General features: G+C 45.9%; 1 protein-coding gene across 2 annotated transcripts in view; it reads left to right on the top strand.

Annotated features, from left to right (window-relative positions):
• Positions 1-24,775, top strand: part of CRIP3 (cysteine rich protein 3) — a 743,798-nt gene that overhangs the window by 369,089 nt on the left and 349,934 nt on the right. For both annotated transcript variants that reach the window (XM_086925848.1, XM_086925847.1), the window contains exons 4-5: positions 8,089-8,229; positions 12,460-12,531. In XM_086925848.1, coding sequence (XP_086781974.1) covers positions 8,089-8,229; positions 12,460-12,531 — 213 coding nt within the window. The remainder of the gene's footprint in view (positions 1-8,088; positions 8,230-12,459; positions 12,532-24,775) is intronic.

The following is a 24,775-nucleotide window of genomic DNA, read 5'->3' as shown; positions in this document are numbered from 1 at the left end:
TACAGACTGGGTCGACTTTATCAACCATTACGACATTGTCATGTTCCAAGAAACTTGGTCGCTCATACCAATTTTCAGGCTAGGGTATTTGAACTTTAACGTCCCGGCTATAAGAAATCGAGTGGGACGTCCCTCTGGGGGCCTGCTAATTTGGGTACGCCAAACTTTGAATTGTTCGGTTAAACAAAGGTCTATACCCTCTAACGACATTTTGGCACTTGACATTAGCTGGCAAAATGGTCAGCAACTAGCCCTGTTTAATCTTTATTCCAGGGGAGTTGCCAGGGGCAAACCATCAGAGACCCTAACGTCCCTTGAGAATCATATTGAATTGCTATCAGTGCCAACCCATATAATAATAGGCGGGGATTTTAATACTACCTTTGAACCTTTGGGTGAGGAGGATAAGATCCTGGCCGAAGATGAGGATACCAAGTGGAGAATTCCCCAACTAGATATCCCAGCAATTAGGAAATGGAGCACAGTAGCAATCCAACTGAAAAGTTTTTGTCTTTCTAGAGGACTTAGAGCAGCCAATGGTCGGGCACTGTCAGATTCTATGGGGAAAAATACTTTTGATAATGGCCGATCGGCCAGTAGGATAGATTATATACTCCTGGATGTAAGGGCTTGGGATAAATTGGTAGATATGGAAGTGAAGGATAAAATTGAAAGTGATCACAATCCCTTGTGCCTGACACTACATCCCTACCATGAAAAACCCGAGCATCCTAGTGGGGATCACATGGTTACGCAGGACCTTGTAAGTTCAAATAACTCCCGACACTTGAAGTGGAGTATGCTCCTAGAAGACATTGCCAAAATAGAGACTTTAAAGGAAGTAGTGGTGGGCGAAGTCGCTAAGATTAAGTCCCATTATGGAATGACTGATTTTACCGACTATATGATGGTTGCCCATGAGATACTTTTTTCCAAAATCCAAAGTTTTTTTCTTAAAAGAATAGACCCAAATAAAAAGAAGAAAGCCCAAGAAACTAGAGGGTGGTATGACAAGAGCTGTAGGGCAGCACGAGATAATCTTAGCAGGGAACTAAGATCAGGAAGGGCAGAAACAGTAAGGCTGGCGAGAAACCAGTACAGACAGGTTCAAAAATTAGCTAAGAAGCGTTGGGATGAGGATTGTTGGCGAGAACTTAAGGAGGCGTGTGCCTCCAAGGACTCTAACCGCTTCTGGGCTTCAGTAAAATGGGCAAAGGGTGGCATAGCACTCCAGCCTACGAATAATGTCGCAAAAAGCAGCTGGATAGAATACTTCCAACCACAGTATGCTCGTAACCCCATGTTTAATAATGTTAGTCCTCCTCCGCAAGTTTACTACAAATCACCTATATTTGTTGAAAGGGATGTGAGTATTGTACTGGACTGTGTAGCAGGGGGCAAAGCCCCAGGCATGGATGGAATTCCGGCTGATATTTTCTTATCGGACCGGAAGTCCTGGTGTAGCTACTTCACAATGCTGGCTAATGCGGTGGCTATGGGAGGGAAAGTGCCTGCTTCTTGGAAGGGAGCTGAAATAATTCCCATATATAAGAAAGGTGACCGATCCCTGGCTAAAAACTACAGACCCATTAGTTTGATCGATACAGCACAAAAGCTAATGGGCCGATTAGTTCAAAATAAATTGCAGCAATGGATCGACGAAAATAACATCTTGTCATCTTACCAAGCTCGGTTTCGGCCCCTAACTAGTAGCGTCGATCAAGTCCTCCATTTTTTAACCATCTATTGGAGAAACGTCACTTTAAAAAAGGGGACATTGTATGCAGTTTTTGTAGATCTAAAAGCCGCTTTTGACTTGGTCCCCAGGGAAAAACTCTGGCAGACCTTGGCGGACGCAGGCCTAAGCCAGGAATTGCTCACACTCCTTGTTCACTTACACGAAAACAATTTTGCAAGGATACGATGGGGCAAACAAGGAGATGTAACTGATCCCTTTTCGGTAGAACGTGGGGTGAGACAAGGGTGTGTCCTAGCGCCAACCCTCTTCTCTATCTATATAAATGGTATCGTTGAACATCTAGAGAAGATTGCTAGTGACGCCCCAGTAATAGCTGGCTCTCGTGTACCAGTCCTCATGTTTGCGGATGATACACTTTTACTTTCCCGCACCCCCAGTGGGCTACAAAAAGTGGTTGATGCCTTTGGTGTATATTGTGATGAGAGGGGCCTGGAATTGAACACTACTAAAACAAAATTCATGTGCCTCAATCAGCAGTCCACTTTTAAGGGTGTAATAAAATACAAAAGTACACCCCTAGAAAGAGTGAACTCTTTTTCATACCTAGGTATCACTCTGCAAGAAAACATGAGCTGGAAACAACACATAACCACAACCCTACTAAAGTTTAGACAGCTAGCAGGCGCTATTTCCTTAAAACACCGCACCTCACTGACAAAGCCTGTAAACTGTGTGATGGAAATTTATTCCATGAAAGTCCTGGGGGCTTGTTTATATGGTTCTGAACTATGGGGGTTCTCAAACTTGAGAGAATTGGGCCGAGCTGAAAACAGGTTTTTACGAGGGATCGTAATGGTCCCCCAAAGCACACCAACAATCCCGTTAAAATTGGACCTGGGAAGAAAATCTGTTGAGGACATAGCGAGGCTTCGGCCCCTCCTATATTGGAGACGAGTTATGGTGACCCCAGAATTAGGCCACTATGCAGCAGCATTGATGGATATCATCAAATTCGACCGTTTCCATAGTATTCCATGGTTAAGGGAGTTGCGGGGACTCCTTACAAAATTGAAATTGGACTATCTATGGGACAACAAAGATGTGGCCTGCTTCCCTACGAAGGAAAAGTTAAAAGATCTATATTGGGAAATGGTATATTTTACAATGTTTAGTGACAGTACAAGCTCAAATTTAACATCTCGCTTCCTAAATACAAAAATGTACCCTTCTTGCGAACCTTTTTGGGACTTAATTGAAAAACCATACGATAGAAAACTTTATTTTCAATTTCGCATTGGTACACTTCCATTGAATGCGTTTAAGAAACATTGGTCCCCGGCATGGGATGAACATTGTCACCATTGTAATGAAGAAACTGAACACATCTCTCATTTCCTGTTTTGTTGTCCACTGTACTTGTCCCCCAGACGTAAATGGTTAAAACCGGTGTGCTCAAAGTTGGGAACCCGAAGCCAATCTGAAGCCCTTAGGTTACTTGAAACAGACTGTTCAACATTGCTTGTGGTTGGTGTAGCAAAATTTCTGGCTTGGTCGTGGCTAATTCGTACCCGATCATTAACGGCTATTGCAACATAATGAAATTACGTATATCTTCAATTTTGCATTTTGCGACATGGATTATTGTCTTTTAACCTATAGAAACTTTACTTTTTAAAGTGTAATAATGTGTTGTAATATCGATGTATTTTTTACTATGTATTATTCGACATTTAATGTTTAATATGTATTTTTAGAAGTATTTTTACATGTAGTATTTATTGTATTAGGGTTAGGTGAATGCTTTTATGACAAATGTTGAATAAAGCTTTATAAATTGAAATTGAAATTGCATTTTCGATCAGCTGGTTGAACGCATTCAGCTTCGCTTTCCTTCCGCTTCCTCTAATTCCGCGCTTATTGCACAGGATGAGGCTTCAACCCTGCCATATCATCCTGATCGCGTCAAGTGGCCGTGGCGCCCACCTGCTCTTGTTCTCCCAGAACGAGCCAATTCCGCTTCATCCTCTGCCTCACCTCCTCACGATGCTGCAGGGGCAGATTTGCCATCCGGATCCAGCATACCTCCAGCTCCATGCCTGGAACCTGAACACCATGAATTGGCGCGTCTGACCAACGCTGACTGTAGAGGTGTTAGCGCACGCCCGTGCTCCTTCCACCATTAAAACCTATCAGTTGAAGTGGAAGCGTTTCTGTGTCTGGTGCCACACCGAAGCCTTGGATCCGATGACCGCCAAACCAGAACAGATCCTGCCTTTCTTCCTATCCCTTGCAAAGTCAGGACTTTCCCACTCCACTCTGAAGGTATTTCTGGCAGCTCTCTCCCGCTTCCGTCATGATGGTTCCACCTCACTGTATTCATCTAGAATCATTCAACAGTTTTTCAAAGGCCTCTTCCGTATGTTTCCACCCATCCGTCGTCCTCCGCCTGCTTGGCGCTTAAACCTGGTTTTGTCTCAGCTCCTCCTACCTCGTTTGAACCCATCCATTCAGCAAGCTTAAAATTCCACACGTGGAAAATTGCCCTATTGCTCGCCTTGACGTCATCTAGGCGTGTCAGTGACATTCAGGCATTCACAATTCAGCCTCCTTTTCTCTAGTTCTCAAAAGAGGCTGTTACTCTACGTACTAATCATAAATTTATTCCGAAAGTCCCCAGTGATTTTCATCTCAATGAACCAGTCATTTTAAAAACTTTCTTTCCTGATCCACAAACTCCTGCGGAACGTTCATTACATTCCCTGGATTTGAAACGTTGTCTCAAGTTTTACATTCAGCGCACTGCATCCTTCAGGAAATCTGATCAACTGTTAGTGGCCTATGGCCTGATCTGCAAAGGACAACCTGTTACCAAACAAACTATTACTAGGTGGATTTCTTCTGCCATTACCTTTTGTCATCAACGGGCTGGCAAGTTTCTTCCAGCTCCAGTACGTGCTCATTCAACTAGAACTGTGTCAGCTTCTACTGCCCTCTTTGCGGGGGTACCTCTGCGACACATTTGCAGAGCTGCTACGTGGTCGAGTAGCCATACTTTTACGAAGCACTACTGTCTTCAGTCAACAGACGCCGCAGATGCAGCAGTAGGACAAGCGGTGCTGCGGAATCTTTTCCATTAAAGGTGAGCCTCTGTTGCTACCCGCCTCCAATCATTAAGGTTTTTTTCTTTAATATGTTATGTTTCTTATATACTTGAACTTACTGTTACCTTTATGACTTGTATGATGATTACTGCTTTCTACTCTTATTAAAGCATGTGAATGTATGAAAGACACCCCTAATACTGGAGAAGAACATAAGTTACTTACCTGTAAACTGTGGTTCTCCAGTATTGGTGTCTTTCATAGATTCACATGTGACCCTCCCATCCTCCCCTCAGAGGCTCTCTTCTCCTCAGGCACTTTTAGTTACTCTGTGCTACGAAAATCTGAGGTGTTGGGCTTCTGAGGAGAAGGTTCTAGAGGGAGCTACAGCCTGATTGGCTGGAATTTGGACAAAAACATAATGACACTGATATGTTACTAAGTTGAGTTTCTCCCTTTGGCTTTCTATGGGCCTATTCTGTTCTATGGTACTTTTGAGTTTTCTGGATATTTTACTGTATTTTATATATGTATATGTATTTATATAATTATGATAATTTTACTTATATATGCATATATTACTGCTATTTTATGTACCGTGGGACTCCCACTTCGACGACTGGGAATATTCAAGCATGTGAATCTATGAAAGACACCATTACAGTAGAACCACAGTTTACAGGTAAGTAACTTATGTTCTTCTATCCCTCCTTCCTATAATTGCACATTTTGTATCGCATAAGCTTACTACGTCTATTGTTACAAGATATATATGCTTACATAATGATTTCTATGTGAAAATTTTGTAATATGCTGTGATCAAAATGTGCATGGTTATTTTTTACTGCTAGCTGCTAGATACAAAGCATGGGAATCTATGAAAGTTCCAATACTGGGGCAAGAAAACAAGTTACTTACCTGTAACTTTGGTTCCCCAGTATTGGTAACTTTCATAGATTCCCATGCCTCCTCCCGTGGGAAAGCTTAGCCTTCAGCAAAAGTGGTTACTGTTACACAACGGCTGCGAGATTCTGAGGCTCTGAGGCTCTGTCCTGATGGTCCTATGGGGTGAGGCTGATCTGATTGGTTGTTGCAAACTTTGGTCTCTTTTACACAGAGGTAGATAGGCTACAAAATGAGATGAGGCCTAGGCCTTACTTTCTTTTTTGTACATACTGTTATGGTATTTATTGATTACCTAGGCTCCCAGGCTGATGACGGGGAATGATATAAAGCATGGGAATCTATGAAAGTTACCAATACTGGGGAACCAAAGTTACAGGTAATTAACTTGTTTTCATCCTAGGCAAGGTGCTAGGTCTCCTCCCCCAGGATGGGCAGGTGAAAGCTTCAAAGGCATGCCAAGTCTGTAAACTTTTCCAGACCATTTGCTGTACTCGGCAACTGGCCCCCACCAGTTCTAACCCTCACTCTGGCGGGAAACCCTACGTCAGGAAGGGGGGTGTGCCAGCCTGTGCCAACCCCACCCCTCAGGTGGGAGAGGAGAGTTGAAGCACAACCCCGGGCTCCGGCCATCTTGAAGATGGGGAGCCCTGCCAAATCACAGCTAGGCTACTGCCCCCCTCCCACAGGAGAGGAGCAGGTTAGGGGGTGTACCTGCCCTTGCCCTACCTGTAACACCCCTAAATGTAGTATTTAGGGGCACCCTGAACCTTCCTTCCTAAGATCCCAAAAAGAAGAAAAAAGATCAAGAAGAAGACCACCCTGACGTGGCCCCAGCCCCACCGGCCTGTCGATCCTGGAACCTGCTCCTGCCTATTCCCGGCGACTCCTGCGGACAGCAACCTTGGGACACCCGGAGGACCTGCCTGCCTTGACCCTCTTAAACACTGGGACTCCCATAAGCAGAGGCTCTGCTTCAACAACCCTACTCCTGGTGCCAGCCAGGAAGCACAAGACCAACCCACTCAGGATAGTGCCACCTAGCCCTGGAGCGGGATAGCGCCACCTAGCCCTGGAGCGGGATAGCGCCACCTAGCCCTGGAGCGGGATAGCGCCACCTAGCCCTGGAGCGGGATAGCGCCACCTAGCCCTGGAGCGGGATAGCGCCACCTAGCCCTGGAGCGGGATAGCGCCACCTAGCCCTGGAGCGGGATAGCGCCACCTAGCCCTGGAGCGAGATAGCGCCACCTAGCCCTGGAGCGGGATAGCGCCACCTAGCCCTGGAGCGGGATAGCGCCACCTAGCCCTGGAGCGGGATAGCGCCACCTAGCCCTGGAGCGGGATAGCGCCACCTAGCCCTAGAGCGGGATAGCGCCACCTAGAGCGGGATAGCTCCACCTAGCCCTGGAGCGCCACCAAGCTCTGGAGCTTCCACAGCGCTGGATGAATTGGAGTCCAGTCTCTTGCCTGGGAGAGGTTCATGGGAGGAATCAGTGGGTCCCAAGAGATAGAGCATTAAAATAAGTAAGCGAGGAGAGAACTGTTCAGGTATCCTGCACATGGGCAGAGACTACATTTCTATGGATTATTTGGACACCTGTCATGGAGGCGTCTCTCTCCTCCTTTGTACCTTCGATTCAAAGTGACTTTCAGGGTGATGAGTGAAGAGGGTGATGTATACAAAGCATTGCTGGCCCAATAGGCGTCTGAACACGAACCAAGGATGCCAGCAACCGCTGAGGCTTTCTGGAAGATTCTGCACTTTAAACTCTGTACATTTACTCATATGACTGATACCAGGGCTGATTTCGAGCTTCGACAGAGCGGTCCATTAACGAACAGGATACTACTTCCGCCTCTAGACTTGAATGGGGAGTCTATCTGGGCGTGCAGGGGTGCATAGCTTCATACAGAATATAAGCTTGAAAGTAGAAGTGTAATCCTTGGTGTAATTTTTAGTCAAATGATCCTTTTAGTGACTGATTTAGTTTAATATGCTTTGTTAATGAATGTGTTTTGCAAGAAATAATTATCAGAAACAGAAATGTATGCAATTAAAACGTCTTCCAAGATCCAGTAATTTCATTGAGATATTCTTTTTTTGAATAAGAAAATCTCGACTATGGTGACTTAAGGGTTCAGGTAACTTTACTCCTTTTAGAATGGGACTTCAAGGAGTGTCTTGGGTAGATGAGTGTTTTCATGAACTCCAAGCACGCCCGCTCTTGGGTTCAGGGACTAATCCGTGGACCTGGCTGATACCATGGCCTCCATGCTCCTGTGTAACTGCACTTAGATGTTTTGTCAAGTGTAGACTTGCATATTTAGTATGAACCAAAATGGATCACATTAACAAGTAACGTCAATACTATCCGTTCTGTTTAGGAGTGAATATTGGTGGAGTTGGTTCTTACATCTATGACACGCCACCCTCAACTCCACAAAGCCCATCATCTTTGAGCCCCGTCTTTGCACCATGTTCGTTCTCAAGATCTGAAAATACTTCATTAAAGCAAGCTTCTAAAGGTGAGAACGATATGCAATGTGAGAAAATATGTGCCATCATGGATAACGTGTTGTAAAGTTCTGTATGTACATAGTATTTCTATAGTGCAAGCGTAGCCCAAAGGCAGCGGAGAGTTGTACATGAGTTACTGTTGGACACAAGCGATCTTCTTCTAAATTTCCGTGGGACAGGGAAGTATAGTTCTCCAGTAATTAACTTTTTAAATATTCATTTCGAATAGGTAATACTGACCATATCTGAAAGAGACTGTTAGTTATAGATTCCTTACCTTAGAATTTCCCCCAGGCGTCAGACTGGATCCGGAGAATTTTTCTCCAAGCAGTATCCCTGCATGTCGGTAGGTGGCGTCTGTCGACTCCATGGTCCCCGGGATTATGTTGCATTGTCTACTTAGATGCCGCCCCTGCGTGCTGACATCAGTTCTTTTTTTCCACGCCAGCAGAGCGCAGATCTGAAGAGATCTTACCCCTTGTTAGACCTGGCACCATTGGCGTGGGTCTCACTTCCATTTTTGCTGTTGCCTCATGTATTTTTGCTGGTGTTAGATGCTTTGGGCACTGTGCTAGTGCCACAGTGCAAGTGCTCCCTATTGTAAATTGATGTATGAATCAGTGGTTCCATGTTTGGCTATTTGGTTTACTTGTCAGACCCTAGTCTAGTGCACGGAGTGTGCCCAGGGCGTGTAAATCCAAATGCTGCTGGTGGGCTTGCAGCACTGGTTGTGCCACCCACAGAAGCAGCCTTGTAAAATGTGTTTAAGGTCTGCCATTGCAGAGCCTGTGTGCAGTATGGTACTGTCATGCTGACCGGACACGTTGACCCACTTACCAGTCCCTAAACCTTCCCTTTTCTTCATATCAGTCACCCCTATGGTAGGCCCAAGGGCAGTGTGCATTGTAAGCATAAGGTAGGACAAGCCCTGATGTGTGTGGCATGTCCTAATAGTAAATTACAGCCGTTTTAGTGTTTCACTATTGCAAGTCTACCTGTTCTCCATAAGCCAGAATGGGCTGTTAGAATTGTTACATTTTATAATCCTAACGGGTTCAGAGAACGTGGTAGAAATTTGAGTTTAGTATGCCTGAACTCAGAATAATAAAATACATCTTTTAGTGAAGTTTGTTTTAATATTCTGTGTTTGCAAATACCACTTTTAGAAAGTAGGTATTTGATTGTCTAACCATTCAAACCTGCCTCTGCTAGGTTGTGTATTCTTAGGTCTGGTTTTGTGAGTGACAGGGCTGGGGATTTCCAAGAGACAGGCTGAGTCACCCAGTGGTGAATAGAGAGATCTGCATCTAGATGGGAGGGAGGAGTGCACCTGAACTCTGAATAGGGCTGTGCCTGCCTTCCACAATGCTGGCTCCACCCCCAGGGGAGAGGCTGATGTCTCTGCCCTGCACACTGAAAGAAGAGAAGGAGTCCTGTAAACAAAGTGCTCCAGGACTGTACTTGCCTTCCACAATGCTGGCTCCACCTCCTGTGGGGCGTCTGATGTACCTGCCCTGCGAAAGGAAAGGAGAAGTCTGGTAAACAGTGTCGAACCCTGCCAACTGACTCATTTTTTACAGCATGGCCATGTCAACACTTGTACATAGTTGCTTATCTTATCCCAGGTCCTACACATCCGACTTCAGTCTTTCCCAGTCTTCTGGCGATGAACCAACAGCAGAGCCTACACGCGGAGCCCAGGCTGCTCCACTTATCAACAAGGCTCCTGAGTACAGTGAGTTCCTACGTTTGACCATTTCCAGGGAATGTAGAGAAATCTTAGCCATGGCCAGGTCGGACAGTACTAACAAAACTTACCGCCTCAAGTAGGAACGTTTCTGCATCTGGTGCCATCAAGCAGGAATACATCTGCTTTCCTCCTCTCCAGAGCAAGTCTTACCATACCTTTAACATCTGGTGCAATCAGGTTTGGGGCATAGATCAATCAAGGTTCACTTAGCAGCCATTTCCCGTTATAGTAGATCACTGCCCTCTCTGCCATTATGGTCTTCTAGAATAATCCGAGTTCCTTAAAGAACATTTTCGTGTTTTTCCTCCTATAAGGCCTCCGCCTCCATTGTGACAGTTGAAAACTGTTCTTTTGTATTTGACACCTCCCTTCGAACCAATTCAAAAAGCGGAGATCAAGTTCGTGTCATGGAAGTTGGCTTTACTTCTTGCCTTAACCTCACTCAGAAGGGTCAGCGAAATTCAGGCTTTTGTTATACAGGAACAGTTTTTGCAATTGAAAGCTGACAGTTCTCTGCACGAATCCAAAATTCATTTCCGAGGTTTTATCTGATTTCCATCTTAATGAGACTGTGGTGCTAAATACCTTCTTCTCAAATCTCTTGACAGCTGCAGATGGGGCTCTTCACTTGCTAGATGTCAGGTGTTGCCTTAAACTTTATCTGCAAAAGATGCAAGCTTTTCACAAGACTTCTCAACTGTTTGTCGCATACTGTGCTCTAAGGAAAGGTTTCCTGCTCTACAAAGTATTTCTAGGTCGATTTCAAGTGCCATACAATACTGCTATCACAAAGCAGGCAGCCCGTTGTATTAAAGAGTTTGAGCCAATTCCATGTAGGCTGTAGCTGCGTCTACAGCTTTATTTGCGGGAGTGTCACTTCTGGAAATTTGTTGTGCAGCAACGTGGAAGAATAGACACATTTACAAGACACTGCTGCTTGAATTCAGCAGTTCTAAACTACACTGCAGTGGGCCAAGCAGTACTCTCACATCTTTTTCATTAAGGTGAGCCACCCATGTCTACCCTCCTTCCACCATTGCTGTATGACCTTTCCATAGTGAGATGCTTTTTTTCTGTTTAATGCTTAAAGGAATCCATTTATTAATTATTGTTCCTATTATTACTGTTTCATACTTGCTATGTATGGATTGCGTGTTTTATTGATAAACATAGGTATATGTATTAAGACGTTCAAAACTAATGAAAATATGCTGCCAAACTGCTGGCTAATCTGATTCAGTAGGAAAAGAAAACAGATGAGAAGCCGGGACAGATAAATATTTTTAGTTCTAATTATTACATTAATTAATCCTTGACACAGCTCGAATATTTCGAGATCTTTCTTTTATTGGATCTCTCAGATATTCAGATTTCATCCAGAATAAAATAATTATCGTGATGCATTAAACATAGAACATACAATTTTGCTACATACAAAGATTCAACAAAGTAGGACAAGACATTACAAACTCACAGTAAAACCAAATCTCATCCTTCTAGAGAACTCCTGTCTTCCACTAATCTATTTGTGGGAGGTTGTGCATAAAATGCCTGTACAATCGCTCTGAATTATATCGTCTCTGGGGTCAGTGTGTTTTTACATGCAAAATCTATAGATCTTAACAAGAGACGGTGTGTACATTAAACAATCCAGGCCTTCCGGAGACTTCAGAGGTAGGCTGTCCACGCGTTTCGGCCTTTAGATTCTAGACTTCTTCAGGACATAATGAAAGAAGAAACACACCAGAATCCCAAACTTGCAACGGGTCTCGCGCAATAATCCAAATCCACAGCTATAGTGAGGTCGTAAAGAATTCCAAAGCCGATCTGATACAAAACAATCATAGTATTGCAGCATGTCCGATATATCTAATTCCACCCTAAGTTGTGGAGAAGCCTTGCAATGCCCGTGGTGTACCGACTCAGCCGTGGTCCAAAACAGTGGATGTGGGTGGGGCTCTGACGTGCACAAAGTGCAAGCCCCTAAGGGTATAAAGCTCCCCTCCTTCTACAGCCATCCCTGATTCACTGGCGGTCTGCGCTCTCGACAAGAGAGTCCGGTAATAATAAATGGGGTGCAACAAGGCACCTCCGGTTTCTTGGGGTCCTACACACTTGTGTGCGTCCAGACTGGAGCTAAAGTATCGTGCATGAGTAAGACATCCCAGCTCTACTATACAATGCCATTGCGTTCCACAGCGCTAGCCCGAAAAAGTTGAACATTAGTGTCCATAGTTAATAATCTGTATCTGTTATTCTCCAGTGATGCTTACATAAAACTTAAAGGAGGGAATATTGTGATCTGTTTCAAACGCCTTACCAGACTATTTGCCTCGGTGCATTAGCAATTCCATTTTCAAGAAAGTGTTCAGATTTCCTTTTGCTGATATACATCAAAATCTTAGGATTTTTTCAGGAATTATTTTCAGCTTAATTACTTTTTTGTTCTTTACCACGACTAATTGTACCTTATTTTGCTTTAATACAGCAACATCATACATGAAAACCTTTTCAGGAGAAACGTCCCTCTGCCCTGGCTGTGGGAAAGCAGTCTTCTTTGGTAGGTAGTGCTTTAACAGTCATAGCAAAATGTTTAGCAAAATGTTTCTACTGAAATATTTTAAGTACTTTTTAATTTCTGGTCCGACCCTGCAGCTGTCTGTTAAACTTGAGGAAACCAATTATGTAAAAATATATACTGGGCTTTTGCCTGAACCCAGAGGACTATTGCTATTGGCTGTTTAGTGTAATATTCTGCATTTACCTAAGTGTTTGCATTGAAGTGTAAGAGCGGCTATGTTACATCTGAAAAATACCTGTGCTACTTTAATTTAGTCATCTCATGCATATGCATTATTTACCCAACCTTATACTCCTTATGGTAATACACCCATTCTTTGAACTTGCAGGCTGGTGACTTATAAGAAATAACTTCTGTTGCCAAACAATGACTGACTCACTGAAAAAAAAAATCTTGGTACTGGCATGTCATGTGGGAAAGCAGTTTTTGTGGATGATCCACGCAGTGACTTGTGTGTACTGCTTTCACCAACAGTATAGACCCAAGGAATGAGATATATGCTTTTTAAATTTTTTTAAATTTTTTTGTTTATTGGACATTTTGTAAAATCAAAAGAAAACCACGTGCCATACAAGACAAATCCATACGTACAGCCTTTAAGCTCCCTTTAAAATGTGTGGACTTGTATCTGCAAAAGGAAGAGGGGAAAAAAGGGAAGAAAGAAAAGGGAGAGGTATAGGAGGGGAGGGGGAGTTTGAGAAAAGGGAGAGGCAAAAAGGGACAGCAACCCTATCAATGGGAAGAACCTAGTACAGCAGCAAACGTTTGCGTATTTGCCAGCTAAGCATTACGTCAGTTATGATTTTAGCAGAGAAAATTGACATTAGGTGTAACAGCCAATTGGTGGATCAAGTGGATTGCTACACAGAAGTGAGGGCAATAATACCAGTAGGTTGCATCATGACAGCGTGGTCATCAGGTGCAACATGAGCAAGCTCCTAGTGGAACCCTATGATTCGCTTGTATCAACATCTAATGAATTTTGAGATCTAATCCAGTCTTGAAAGGGACCCCAAATATCCTGGGGTCTATAGTCAACCGGCATCAGCTCCCAGAATGTATTAAGATATTCTTGGCAGTATGTCACATCAGTAACTCAAGATTTGGTCTTTGGAACGCCTGCCCTTCCCCAGGTCATGGCCTACTCGTCTCTTCGCCAGCAACAGTAATATCGCAAGCAGGCGTCTAGACTCAGCAGTGGTGTCTTTCGTGTACTCCAAAATACCCAGGAGTGGTGATGGCTCCATCCTCGACTCTAATATCCCGTTAATTGAGGCAAAACATTTTACCCAGTATTGTGCTATCTTAGGAAAATGCCAAGCCATGTGGAGAAAGGAGGCCTGGGGTGAGCCACATCTTCAGCACCTATCATCTTCGCTTAGCCCCATCCAAAAAAGCTGTGCTGGCGTTCGGTAATACCTATGTAAGAATTTGAAGTGAATTAATCGAAGTTTGTAGTTCGGAGACAGCATCTCCAGCTGACTACAGCAGAACTTCCACTGTTCCTCAGTAAAGGGCGTGGGTTACTCTTCGTTCCACCCTCCAAAAGACTTGGGACAAATGATTGGGAAGGGGAGTTGCATAGTTATATAATATTGTAATTGGCTAACTCTGGGGTTTATATTTTCTCCAGTATTAGGGGTGTCTTTCATAGATTCACATGCTTGAATATTCACCGTCGTCAAAGTGGGAGTCCCACGGTACATCAAATAGCAGTAATATATGCATATATAAGTAAAATTATCATAATTATATAAATACATATACATATATATAACATACAGTAAAATATCCAGAAAACTCAAAAGTACCATAGAACAGAATAGGCCCATAGAAAGCCAAAGGGAGAAACTCAACTTAGTAACATATCAATGTCATTATGTTTTGGTCCAAATTCCAGCCAATCAGGCTGTAGCTCCCTCTAGAACCTTCTCCTCAGAAGCCCAAGACCTAAGATTTTCCACCGCACATCGTGTGAAGGGAGTCTGCCTGAGCTCTGCTCAGTTTTTCAACTTATTTAGCTGTATTTTCATCTCTCAATGTCTTCTTCAAGGAAATCTTTGTTCAGATCTTGTCCATCCTGTGGAAAACTGCGTCTCTTTCATGAAGATCCACACAGTAAATGTATTTACTGTCTCTACCCAGACCATGAAGTGAAGACCTGTAAGTACTGTCGTACTTTTCCACCTAAAACTTTAAGGGACAGAGAGGCCCGTCTCCTTCTGTGGCTTCAGAAGTTGAAGACTACGGACGCTGTGGTCTCGGAGGATGAGAGTGTCTCTTCTTTTCACTCAAAGACCTCTCAAAAACGTGGGTCGGAGACTGAATTACCTTCTCCTTTTCTGAAGAAAAAGAGACTTGTTGATGTTTCTAAGGTTGTCTCCCTACAGGATTTACCTCCACATGCGCCTACGAGACCTGGATTTCTGGTGTCTTTGTCCAAAGCCATGCCTTCATCCTCTAAAATGGGCACTGGCTCGTCGACGACGAAATCCGTGGATGCTGTCTCCACGTCGACGACGACATGCTCTGTCCTCGAACTACGTCGACGACGTCCACCTCGTCGACGACATCACATGAGGTGAGGCCCATTACCTCTGTTTTGAAGATCTCGTCGACGGCTGCTAAATCCACCTCGTCGACTAAGAAACATCAGTCGACGCGCCTTTCGTCGGCGCACTACTCGTCGTCGACCAAGACTACAACATCGTCGACGGGTCGTTGCCCGTCGACGGGACCTGCTTCGTCGACGGCTGCCACTTTGTTGACGGTCCACCCTTGGTCGACGGGACCATCTTCGTCGACTAGCAAGTCCATTGCCTCGACGACTGCGACGGCGAAGAAATCTTCGTCGACGAAGCCTAAGTCACATCCGTCGACGGAATCCTTGCCTGTGGACACAGTGCAGATGCCTCTACCGGCTGTTGACTCTTCCATCGCCACGTCGATGGACTCGTTGACGCTGCACCATTCTTTAGCCACAGCTACCACCTTCACAGTGGTTACTGCTTCTACGCTCAGACGTGTACCTCTAATTCAACTGAGTCCAATTAAGAGTGGTTCTGCTCTTCCTGACAAATTGTTTCAGTCAGCGGAGGAGGACTCCAATGATGATTCAGAGCACGATAATGCCTTCGGTCAAGCGACTAGTCCATCCGAGCTGCACATCAAGTGCCAGGATTATGATGAGGAGGAGGAAGAGTACGTCGAAGATGGGACAGAACTTTTTCCAGTAGATAGGTCCGAAGCACTTATGTCAGACCAAACGACACAGATACCACTGTCTTTGGTAAGGAATCTGCAACAATTGCTGGATGATTATAACCGCAGATTTCCTCCATCTTTGCCTGTTTCTCAAGTCCCGCAACCTCCTCCGCATACACAAGCCTCTGCACCAGTTCCGTCACAGTCACCGGTGCATGCTCTGCCTGATATGGACAATGACGATCCTAACCCTCAAAATACGGATCCAAATGATGATGATGACCATGCCCTTCAAGAGTGGGATGATTACAGGGCTCACACGCCTTCCACTCCACCAACGTCGCCATTGGCTTCGCCTCCTGTGGACATTGCCAGCTTCCACAATTTGATGGTCCGCGCTGCTAAGAGGTTTCATCTCACTTTGGACGTCCAACAGACTGACCGTAGAGAAAACAATTTTAAAGACCTACCTCAAAGGCAAGCTCACACTATCCCTATAATTGACCACATTTGGGATGAAGGTCTCAAATTAATGGAGCGACCGAATTAGATTCCAGCTGTCCTGCCAAGACTCGATAAATATAAAGCACCAGCAGATTCTCCAACATGTTTGGTGTCTCAACCTAAAGCGGACTCCGTCATTACTCAGGCGGCTCAAAAGAGGTCTCGCAATCCTTCCACGCCTCTTACTTCTCCTCCAGATCATAAAGGCCGAAAGCTGGATTCCATAGGGAAAAAATTTACTACCATGGCAGCCACCACTGTAAGGGCAGCTAATTCCTTGGCTATTCTTGGAGGGTATGACCGCCACATGTGGTCCAAGATTGCAGCATTGCTTCCACAACTTGCAAATGCTATTCGCGCAGAGGCACAAACCATCATTCAGGAGGGTGAAAAAAATCTCCTCAGAGATCATTGACTGCGCCATTGATATCTCCTCTACGAGGTTTAGACAGTTGGCGGGAGCTGCTGTGTTAAGGCGTCAAGGCTGGTTAAAATCTACAGCATTTCGCCCTGAAGTCCAAGCTAAAGTCCTCGATCTACCTTACGATGGGGAATCGCTTTTCAGAAAGCATGTCGACGAGGTCCTCGAATCAATCAAAAAAGACACGGATACTGCCAAGGCGTTGGGGTCTCTCCAATATAAGAAACGCCCTTTTCGAGGAGCACGTGGTAGAGGCGGCAACTATTCCACTTTTCGTGGATCAAACCAATATCGCTCCTACAATGACAACCGGCAAAGACAAACTTACCAGTCCCAGAGTCGTCAGACCTCCTCCAGACCATACCAAAGAAAAACTACCTCTAGAGGTGGTTCAAATGCAAAGAAACAGTGACGGTCCCAGCGTTATTTTTCAACCGACTGTAAAAATTATAGGTCGAATCTAAAATTACATCTTGAATTGGTCCAACATTACTTCCGATCAGTGGGTCCTAGATCTGATTTCAAAGGGACACACCTTGGAATTCACAAAATTTCCTCCACCTCGCCCTCCTACTGGCCCGCCTCCTCCCCATTTCAAAGACCTTTTGACTCAAGTCAAATTAATGATCAGGAAGGGTGCTATCTAGGTAGTACCACAAGGCCAGCAGGGCAAAGGATTTTACTCCCGCTTTTTTTTCTAGTCAAGAAAAAATCGGGGGAATGGCGCCCAATTTTGGATCTACGAGCTTTAAACAAATTCATCACATCCAAAACTTTTCAAATGTTGACACTGCTCCAGACACATTACCTCAATCTCGGAGAGTTCTTCTCCACGATCGACCTCCAGGACACATATTTTCATGTCCCGATCCACCCCAGGCACAGAAAATATCTTCGTTTTACAGTCGGACACCTACACTTCCAATTCAGAGTCCTGCCGTTCGGCCTCCGTTCAGCACCGAGGGTCTTTACCAAGATCATGGCCCCGGTAGCTGCTTTTCTGCGCCTACAAGGTATCCAGTTTTATCCATACCTGGAGGATTGTCTCATAAAGGCTCCGAACCTCTAACTGGCAATCCAGCATACTCAGTCTTGCATCTCCCTGTTTCGGGACTTGGGCCTTTCCATCAATTGCCAGAAGTCACACTTTCGCCCGTCTCAGCGGCGAGATTTTCTAGGAGCCTCACTCGATTCTCAGCTGGCAATGGTTTTTGTCTCCCAGGAAAGACGAGACCGCATGCTCCAGATGGTACGATCCCTTCAGTGAAAACTGTACGTTTCAGTCCGGATGTTGAAATCATTCCTCGGCATGGCTTCCTCTGCCATACAGTTGATTCCCCACTGCAGGCTACATATGAGGGTCGTCCAAGAGGAGTTAGACAAGCAGTGGAAACAGATTTCAGGATCATTCAACGACAGGATCCTTCTCACGTCCCGCATTCAGGAGGCTCTGGAGTGGTGGGCTCACCCTCCGAACATTTCCACAGGTCGGTCTTTTCAAGACGCTGCTCCGACTCTGACACTTACAACCGATGCGTCCCTGGAGGGCTGGGGAGCGCATCTCGAAGGACTGTCAGTACAAGGGAAGTGGACTGCGATCCAACGCACTTGGCATATAAACCGCCTAGAGCTTCTGGCGATCTTCCTTGCCCTGAAGTCTTTTCAACGGATTGTTCAAGGCCAATCTCTGCTGGTGAGGACAAACAACACCACCAGCATGCATTACCTGAACAAGCAGAGCAGCACAAGGTCCCTTTCGCTTTCCCAACAAGCACAGGAGATATGGAAATGGGCGATTCGTCATCAAATTCATCTCACAGCCATCCATGTGCCGGGTGTTTCCAATGTTCTGGCGGATTCGCTCCGCAGGTCTCTCTCGGACAACCACGAGTGGGAACTCAATCAACCAACTCTCGAGTTCATTTTCCGCCAGTGGGGCCAGCCGCAGATGGATCTCTTTGCGACTATCACCAACAGAAAATGCCAACGCTTTGCAAGTCTTCGTTCCCACAGAGAGTCGAGCGGAAATGCATTTTCGATCAGCTGGTTGAACGCATTCAGCTACGCCTTCCCTCCGCTTCCTCTAATTCCGCGCTTATTGCACAGGCTGAGGCTTCAACCCTGCCATATCATCCTGATCGCACCCAAGTGGCCGCAGCGCCCATGGTTCTCGGACCTGCTCTTGTTCTCCCAGAACGAGCCAATTCCGCTTCATCCTCTGCCTCACCTCCTCACGATGCTGCAGAGCCAGATTTGCCATCCGCATCCAGCATACCTCCAACTCCATGCCTGGAACCTGAACACCATGAATTTGCGCGTCTGACCATCGATGCTGACTGTAGAGAGGTGTTAGCGCACGCCCGTGCTCCTTCCACCATTAAAACCTATCAGTTGAAGTGGAAGCGTTTTTGTGTCTGGTGCCACACCAAAGCCTTGGATCCGATGACCGCCAAACCAGAATAATCCTGCCTTTCTTCCTATCCCTTGCAAAGTCAGGACTTTCCCACTCCACTCTGAAGGTATTTCTGGAAGCTTTCTCTCGCTTCCGTCATGATGATTCTACCTCACTGTATTCATCTAGAATCATTCAACAGTTTTTCAAAGGCCTCTTCCGTATTTTTCCACTCATCCGTCCTCCTCTGCCTGCTTGGTGCTTAAACCTGGTTTTGTCTCAGCTCCTCCTACCTCGTTTGAACCCATCCATTCAGCAAGCTTAAAATTCCTCACGTTGAAAATTGCCCTATTGCTTGCCTTGATGTCATCTAGACGTGTCCGTGACATTCAGGCATTCACAATTCAGCCTCCTTTTCTCCAGTTCTCAAAAGAGGCTGTTACTCTACGTACTAATCTTAAATTTATTCCGTAAGTCCCCAGTGATTTTCATCTCAATGAACCAGTCATTTTAAAAACTTTCTTTCCTGATCCACAAACTCCTGCGGAACGTTCATTACATTCCCTGGATTTGAAACTTTGTCTCAAGTTTTACATTCAGCGCACTGCATCCTTCAGGAAATCTGATCAACTGTGTGAGAAGGTGGCCTGATATGCAGTGCTCACTATTCTAGTGAACACTATGTATCAGTCCAGCAACCCTTATTGATGATTGGTTGTAAGTCAACCTTATAGACCAGCTATCCTAGTAGCGTGGATACGAGCAGTCTTAGGCTAAAGACTCGAGAGGGCGTGTTAAGCCAGCTGTTATACCACACATATACCCCTTGAACACCAAGTGAAAGGACACCACACAAATGTTATGAAAATAAACAATATATTTATTAAGAATCACAACAGCCCTGTATTCTTTATGAGGACAGGGTACTAAGCACAAAACAAAACTCTTACGAAAATACTTAAGTTAGCACAGTATATACAAATGCCCGAGGGGCACGGAAAACCATATACTCTGAAAGTGGAATGCGAAATTACTAGCAGGTAAGTACAGTACTAATAGGCTTTAAAATCGCTAGATCTTGACTATAGAATCTTCAGATTACTTCTAGGAGACCCAGGGGACTCGGGTGCAGAGTGTGCACTCTCACGCGGGATGCGGGACAAAGTCTATGGTAGCTAGATTTCAGGGTTAGTGTTCTCGGGCGAACCCGACCTGGTAGGAGGAAAACGAAAGTGGATTCTGACCCTTGGATAGTGAGGCTATGCTGGGGCACCGAAATGCCGAAGTTACCTAGCCCAGTGGCTGCAGCTGCATATGTCTCAAAAGACGTCGGGAATCCTCGTAGACGGACCAGGAGCCTGGAAGAAAGATGCTGGCAGGCGACCAGTGAAGAGAGTTCGAAGTGATCCAAGCCTGGATCTTGAAAATGGACGATACCTGAAAGCAGAGGGGACCAAGTTCGAGACTACTAGCCAGTAGTCAGGTGGCACCAGGAGGGCACCGGATGGTAGTCACCTCGACTAGGTGAGTGGGTGACGCTGTGCTCTGCAGATCTCACGGACCAGGAGGCGTTGTCGGCGACCAGGATGGAGGAGCGAGCTGTCCCACGATGGATGAAGCTGTCGGCGTCGCTGGACCCAGGATTGGGCAACAAAGCCTTGGCAAATTCAAGCCCATGCGGTGGACTCAAAATGGCGTCTGGAGTGGACCAGGAGGGTCCGGGGTGCTTCTCTGTTGCAAGGAAGCAAGGGCCAGTCTGGAGCAACCAGACCAGTAGCAGTGATGTCGTCGGGCGTCGTGAAGAAGGCCACAAGCCAGCCGGCTAGTAGCCACACAGCGCGGTGAGCAGGCAAAAGCAGAAGGGCCCCACGCAGATCGTGGAGATGCTGGAGGGCTGATCTTCGGTGCTGGAGCTGCTCAGGGTCGGGGCTTCTCGGACCCCAAAGCACTCACCAGTGGAGCACACGGTGGGCTTGTTGCAAAGAAGTCGTGCAGTCTTGGCGATCGTCGGTCCCTCGAGGTCTCGTCGCACTCACAGTTCTCAGCTTGGCTGTAGAGGTGAGTAGAGGTCAGAGGTGCCAGGGAAGCCGGGTCTCGTCGAGCTGGGCAGTCGGATTCCGGAGGAAGGACTTGCAGCAGACCGCAGTGTTCTTAGGATGGTGCCTGCGGATGCAGGGTGACTACTCCTTAGCCACAAGGGAGAATCTTGAAGAAGAAATCTTGATGTCCTTTCGCAGAAAGTCGTGTCTTGATTCCAAAGATGATCTAATTTGAACAGGGGGCCCGCTCCTAACTTTATACTAAGAAAAGGGGCTGACCCGGTGACTAGGTCCTGCCTATGTGTGGGACTAGGAGGGGGGTGGTTACACCCCTCTCCCATGCCGGACTTACCCCAGGCCAGGGGCTGGTGTGCCCCTGGAACTGGTTCTGACCGGCCTATGCGTAGTGAGCACCGGGGTGCCACTCAGCAGTCACCTTCCTGTAAAGCCCTGCCTACCCAGGATACACAAAATCCTGTCTGGGATGGTGCTAGCACCGCCCCGGACAGGAAACTCTTTGTCCAAGCTCTCCTCGCTGGAAGGACTCCCAGCAGCAGGAGGTCAGACTCGTGTCTGTGGTGGCAGCGTCCATTTTGTGGAGCTGAGGCTTTGCTTAACTTTAACCGGGGTTCACAGTTACATACATGTCGTGTCCCTCTAGAAGGGTGGAATGCTAACCCCGTCGCCAGAATTGGCGAGGGGTTAGTATTCCAATTCGTATGACACCTTACTCGACATGTTTTGATAAAGCAATACCAAAGATAGCATTTAAACGCGAGGATTATAATGCACTTAAGAGTATATGGTATGCGATATCATGGAACAGCTATTAGGACTTGGTTCCGCAAGCTGCAGACAGGCTCAGCTCATGCCAGAGCACCATCTCACACGATTCCAAGCACTCTGCCTTCAGGATTGTTAAGGCCTGCCATAGGAGTGACTGATAGGAATCTGTGTGTCCATTTTAGGGTTAGATATAGGTATACTATATCTACAGCAAAGGGTGATTACACGACTTTGCCCCAGCTGTCATGCAGCCAGTTGTGTCAAATTTAGGAGGCCAGCCAGGGGTGGCATAATACATGCTTCAGCCCCTGGTAGGCCCTGGGTACACCTGTGCCCTGAGTTACAGGGTCTGATAAGGGGGCCCAGTACCAATTGGTAAATGCACCTAGGGTACATGTGTAATTTAGAGAGAGAACAGCCAGGCTGTGGGTCTGATTGGCAGGCCCACAGCCAGAGAAAGTCGTAAACCAGTGAAACAAAAGCAAAAAATCTGGGTGATCATAGGATTGCAGACCCTACTCTCCTACAAACTGTTCGTGGCCTATGGCCCGATCTGCAAAGGACAACCTGTTACCAAACAAACTATTACTAGGTGGATTTCTTCTGCCATTACCTTTTGTCATCAACGGGCTGGCAAGCCTCTTCCAGCTCCAGTACGTGCTCATTCAACTAGATCTGTGTCAGCTTCTACTGCCCTCTTTGCGGGGGTACCTCTGCGACACATTTGCAGAGCTGCTACGTGGTCGAGCAGCCATACTTTTACGAAGCACTACTGTCTGCAGTCAACAGACGCCGCAGATGCAGCAGTAGGACAAGCGGTGCTGCGGAATCTTTTCTATTAAAGGTGAGCCTCTGTTGCTACCCGCCTCCAGTCATAAAGGTTTTTTCTCTTTAATATGTTATGTTTCTTATATACTTGAACTTACTGTTACCTTTATGACTTTTATGATGATTACTGCTTTCTACTATTCAAGCATGTGAATGTATGAAAGACACCCCTAATACTGGAGAAGAACATAAGTTACTTACCTGTAAACTGTGGTTCTCCAGTATTGGTGTCTTTCATAGATTCACATGTGACCCTCCCATCCTCCCCTCAGAGGCTCTCTTCTCCTCAGGCTACGAAAATCTGAGGTGTTGGGCTTCTGAGGAGAAGGTTCTAGAGGGAGCTACAGCCTGATTAGCTGGAATTTGGACCAAAACATAATGACACATATGTTACTAAGTTGAGTTTCTCCCTTTGGCTTTTTATGGGCCTATTCTGTTCTATGGTACTTTTGAGTTTTCTGGATATTTTACCGTATTTTATATATGTATATGTATTTATATAATTATGATAATTTTACTTATATATGCATATATTACTGCTATTTTATGTACCGTGGGACTCCCACTTCGACGACGGGGAATATTGAAGCATGTGACTCTATGAAAGACACCAATACTGGAGAACCACAATTTACAGGTAAGTAACTTATGTTCTTAGTATCTGTTCTAGGGCTGTTAAAGTTGGTCAAGGGGCAGGGAAGGAGCTATAAAATTTGTGATAGCTGGCCCTGATCCGATAATATAGGAATAGGTCAGTGAAGTGCACTGTGTTGTCTCCCACCGCCTCCGGAGGGGAGATAAATGTATCCCCTAGATAAAGATCAGCAAAGGTCCTCCAGCCTAGCCTGTCAGCGCGCACAATCTCGCCACAGTCGGCCATTGCAGGTATCTGGGGGTTACATGCGAGAGGGGCAGCGGGTGCATAGAACAGCTCCTGTTTTACCCTCAATCGCAGACCGTCCCAGGCCCACTGGAGCGTCTCAGTAGTATCGATTTAATTTCTGGGTCTTTTAAATTTAGAGAAGACTGCAACATTTGGTGGAGCAGGTGCTGTTCTGTCCAGTTCGATAGCTATATGCTGCTGAAATGGGGTAGGGAATATCCAATGATTTCGGATATGGGCTTGTGCGGAGTAAGCCTATAAGGGAATATCCGGTGCTCCCATCCCCTGTGACTCAAAGGTAGAGTAAGAAGCTCCCAAGAGATATGCGCTTGTTTCCCAGCCCATACCAGTTGAATCATCACAGATCTCAAGGTTTTAAAAAACGCTTGTGTAAGGGGTATTGGGAGGTTGACAAAAATATATAAAAATTTTGGCAGCACGATCATCTTTGCAATGGCTATTCTTCCCGCTAAGGATAGAGGCAGCTGTGACCAGGTTTTAATTTTCCCCTCTAAGCAGCTGACCCTGCGCCCAAGATTCATCTCCCAAAGCTGCTGCATGTCATGACTTAACCAGATCCCCAAGAATTTTACTGGACAGTCAGCCCATTTGAGTGGATATTCCATTGTAAATGGGGTGGTTCAGTCCGTCATAGGGAACCTCGTGTATTTGGACCAGTTAATCTGAATCGCGCACAGACCGCCAAATCTGGTTCTTTCGCGAAGTATGGTAGGAAGTGTTTTCTACCTGATTGCTAATATAGAGCGTGATGTCATCCGCATATAGTGAGATTAACCGGTCTCCTGTGTAAAACCCCACTCCGCTATTAGCATGATGTTATCGTATCCGGGCAGCCAAGGGTTCCATGGCTGTAACAAAGAGGAGTGGGGATCGAGGACACTCTTGCCTCGTGCCCCTAATGATAGAAAAACTCCAATGGCAGACCGTTGACATGCAGCCTGGCAGTGGAGCTGGCAAATAGAGCCCTGATCTTAGGTTTAAATGCCGGGCTGAATCCTAGTCTGCTGAAGATGATGAATAAGTAAGGCCATTCTAGGGAATCATAGGCTTTAGTTGCGTCTAGCAACACCGCTGTGGCAGGAGTCTTGGGATTTAAATAATGAAGTCGGGCAAATATGGTTCTCAGGTTGATGCTGTTGATATGC

The sequence above is a fragment of the Lissotriton vulgaris genome, chromosome 6 (assembly GCF_964263255.1).
Source record: "Lissotriton vulgaris chromosome 6, aLisVul1.2, whole genome shotgun sequence".
Lineage (NCBI taxonomy): Eukaryota > Metazoa > Chordata > Amphibia > Caudata > Salamandridae > Lissotriton > Lissotriton vulgaris.
This window is presented reverse-complemented; position numbering and strand designations above follow the sequence as displayed.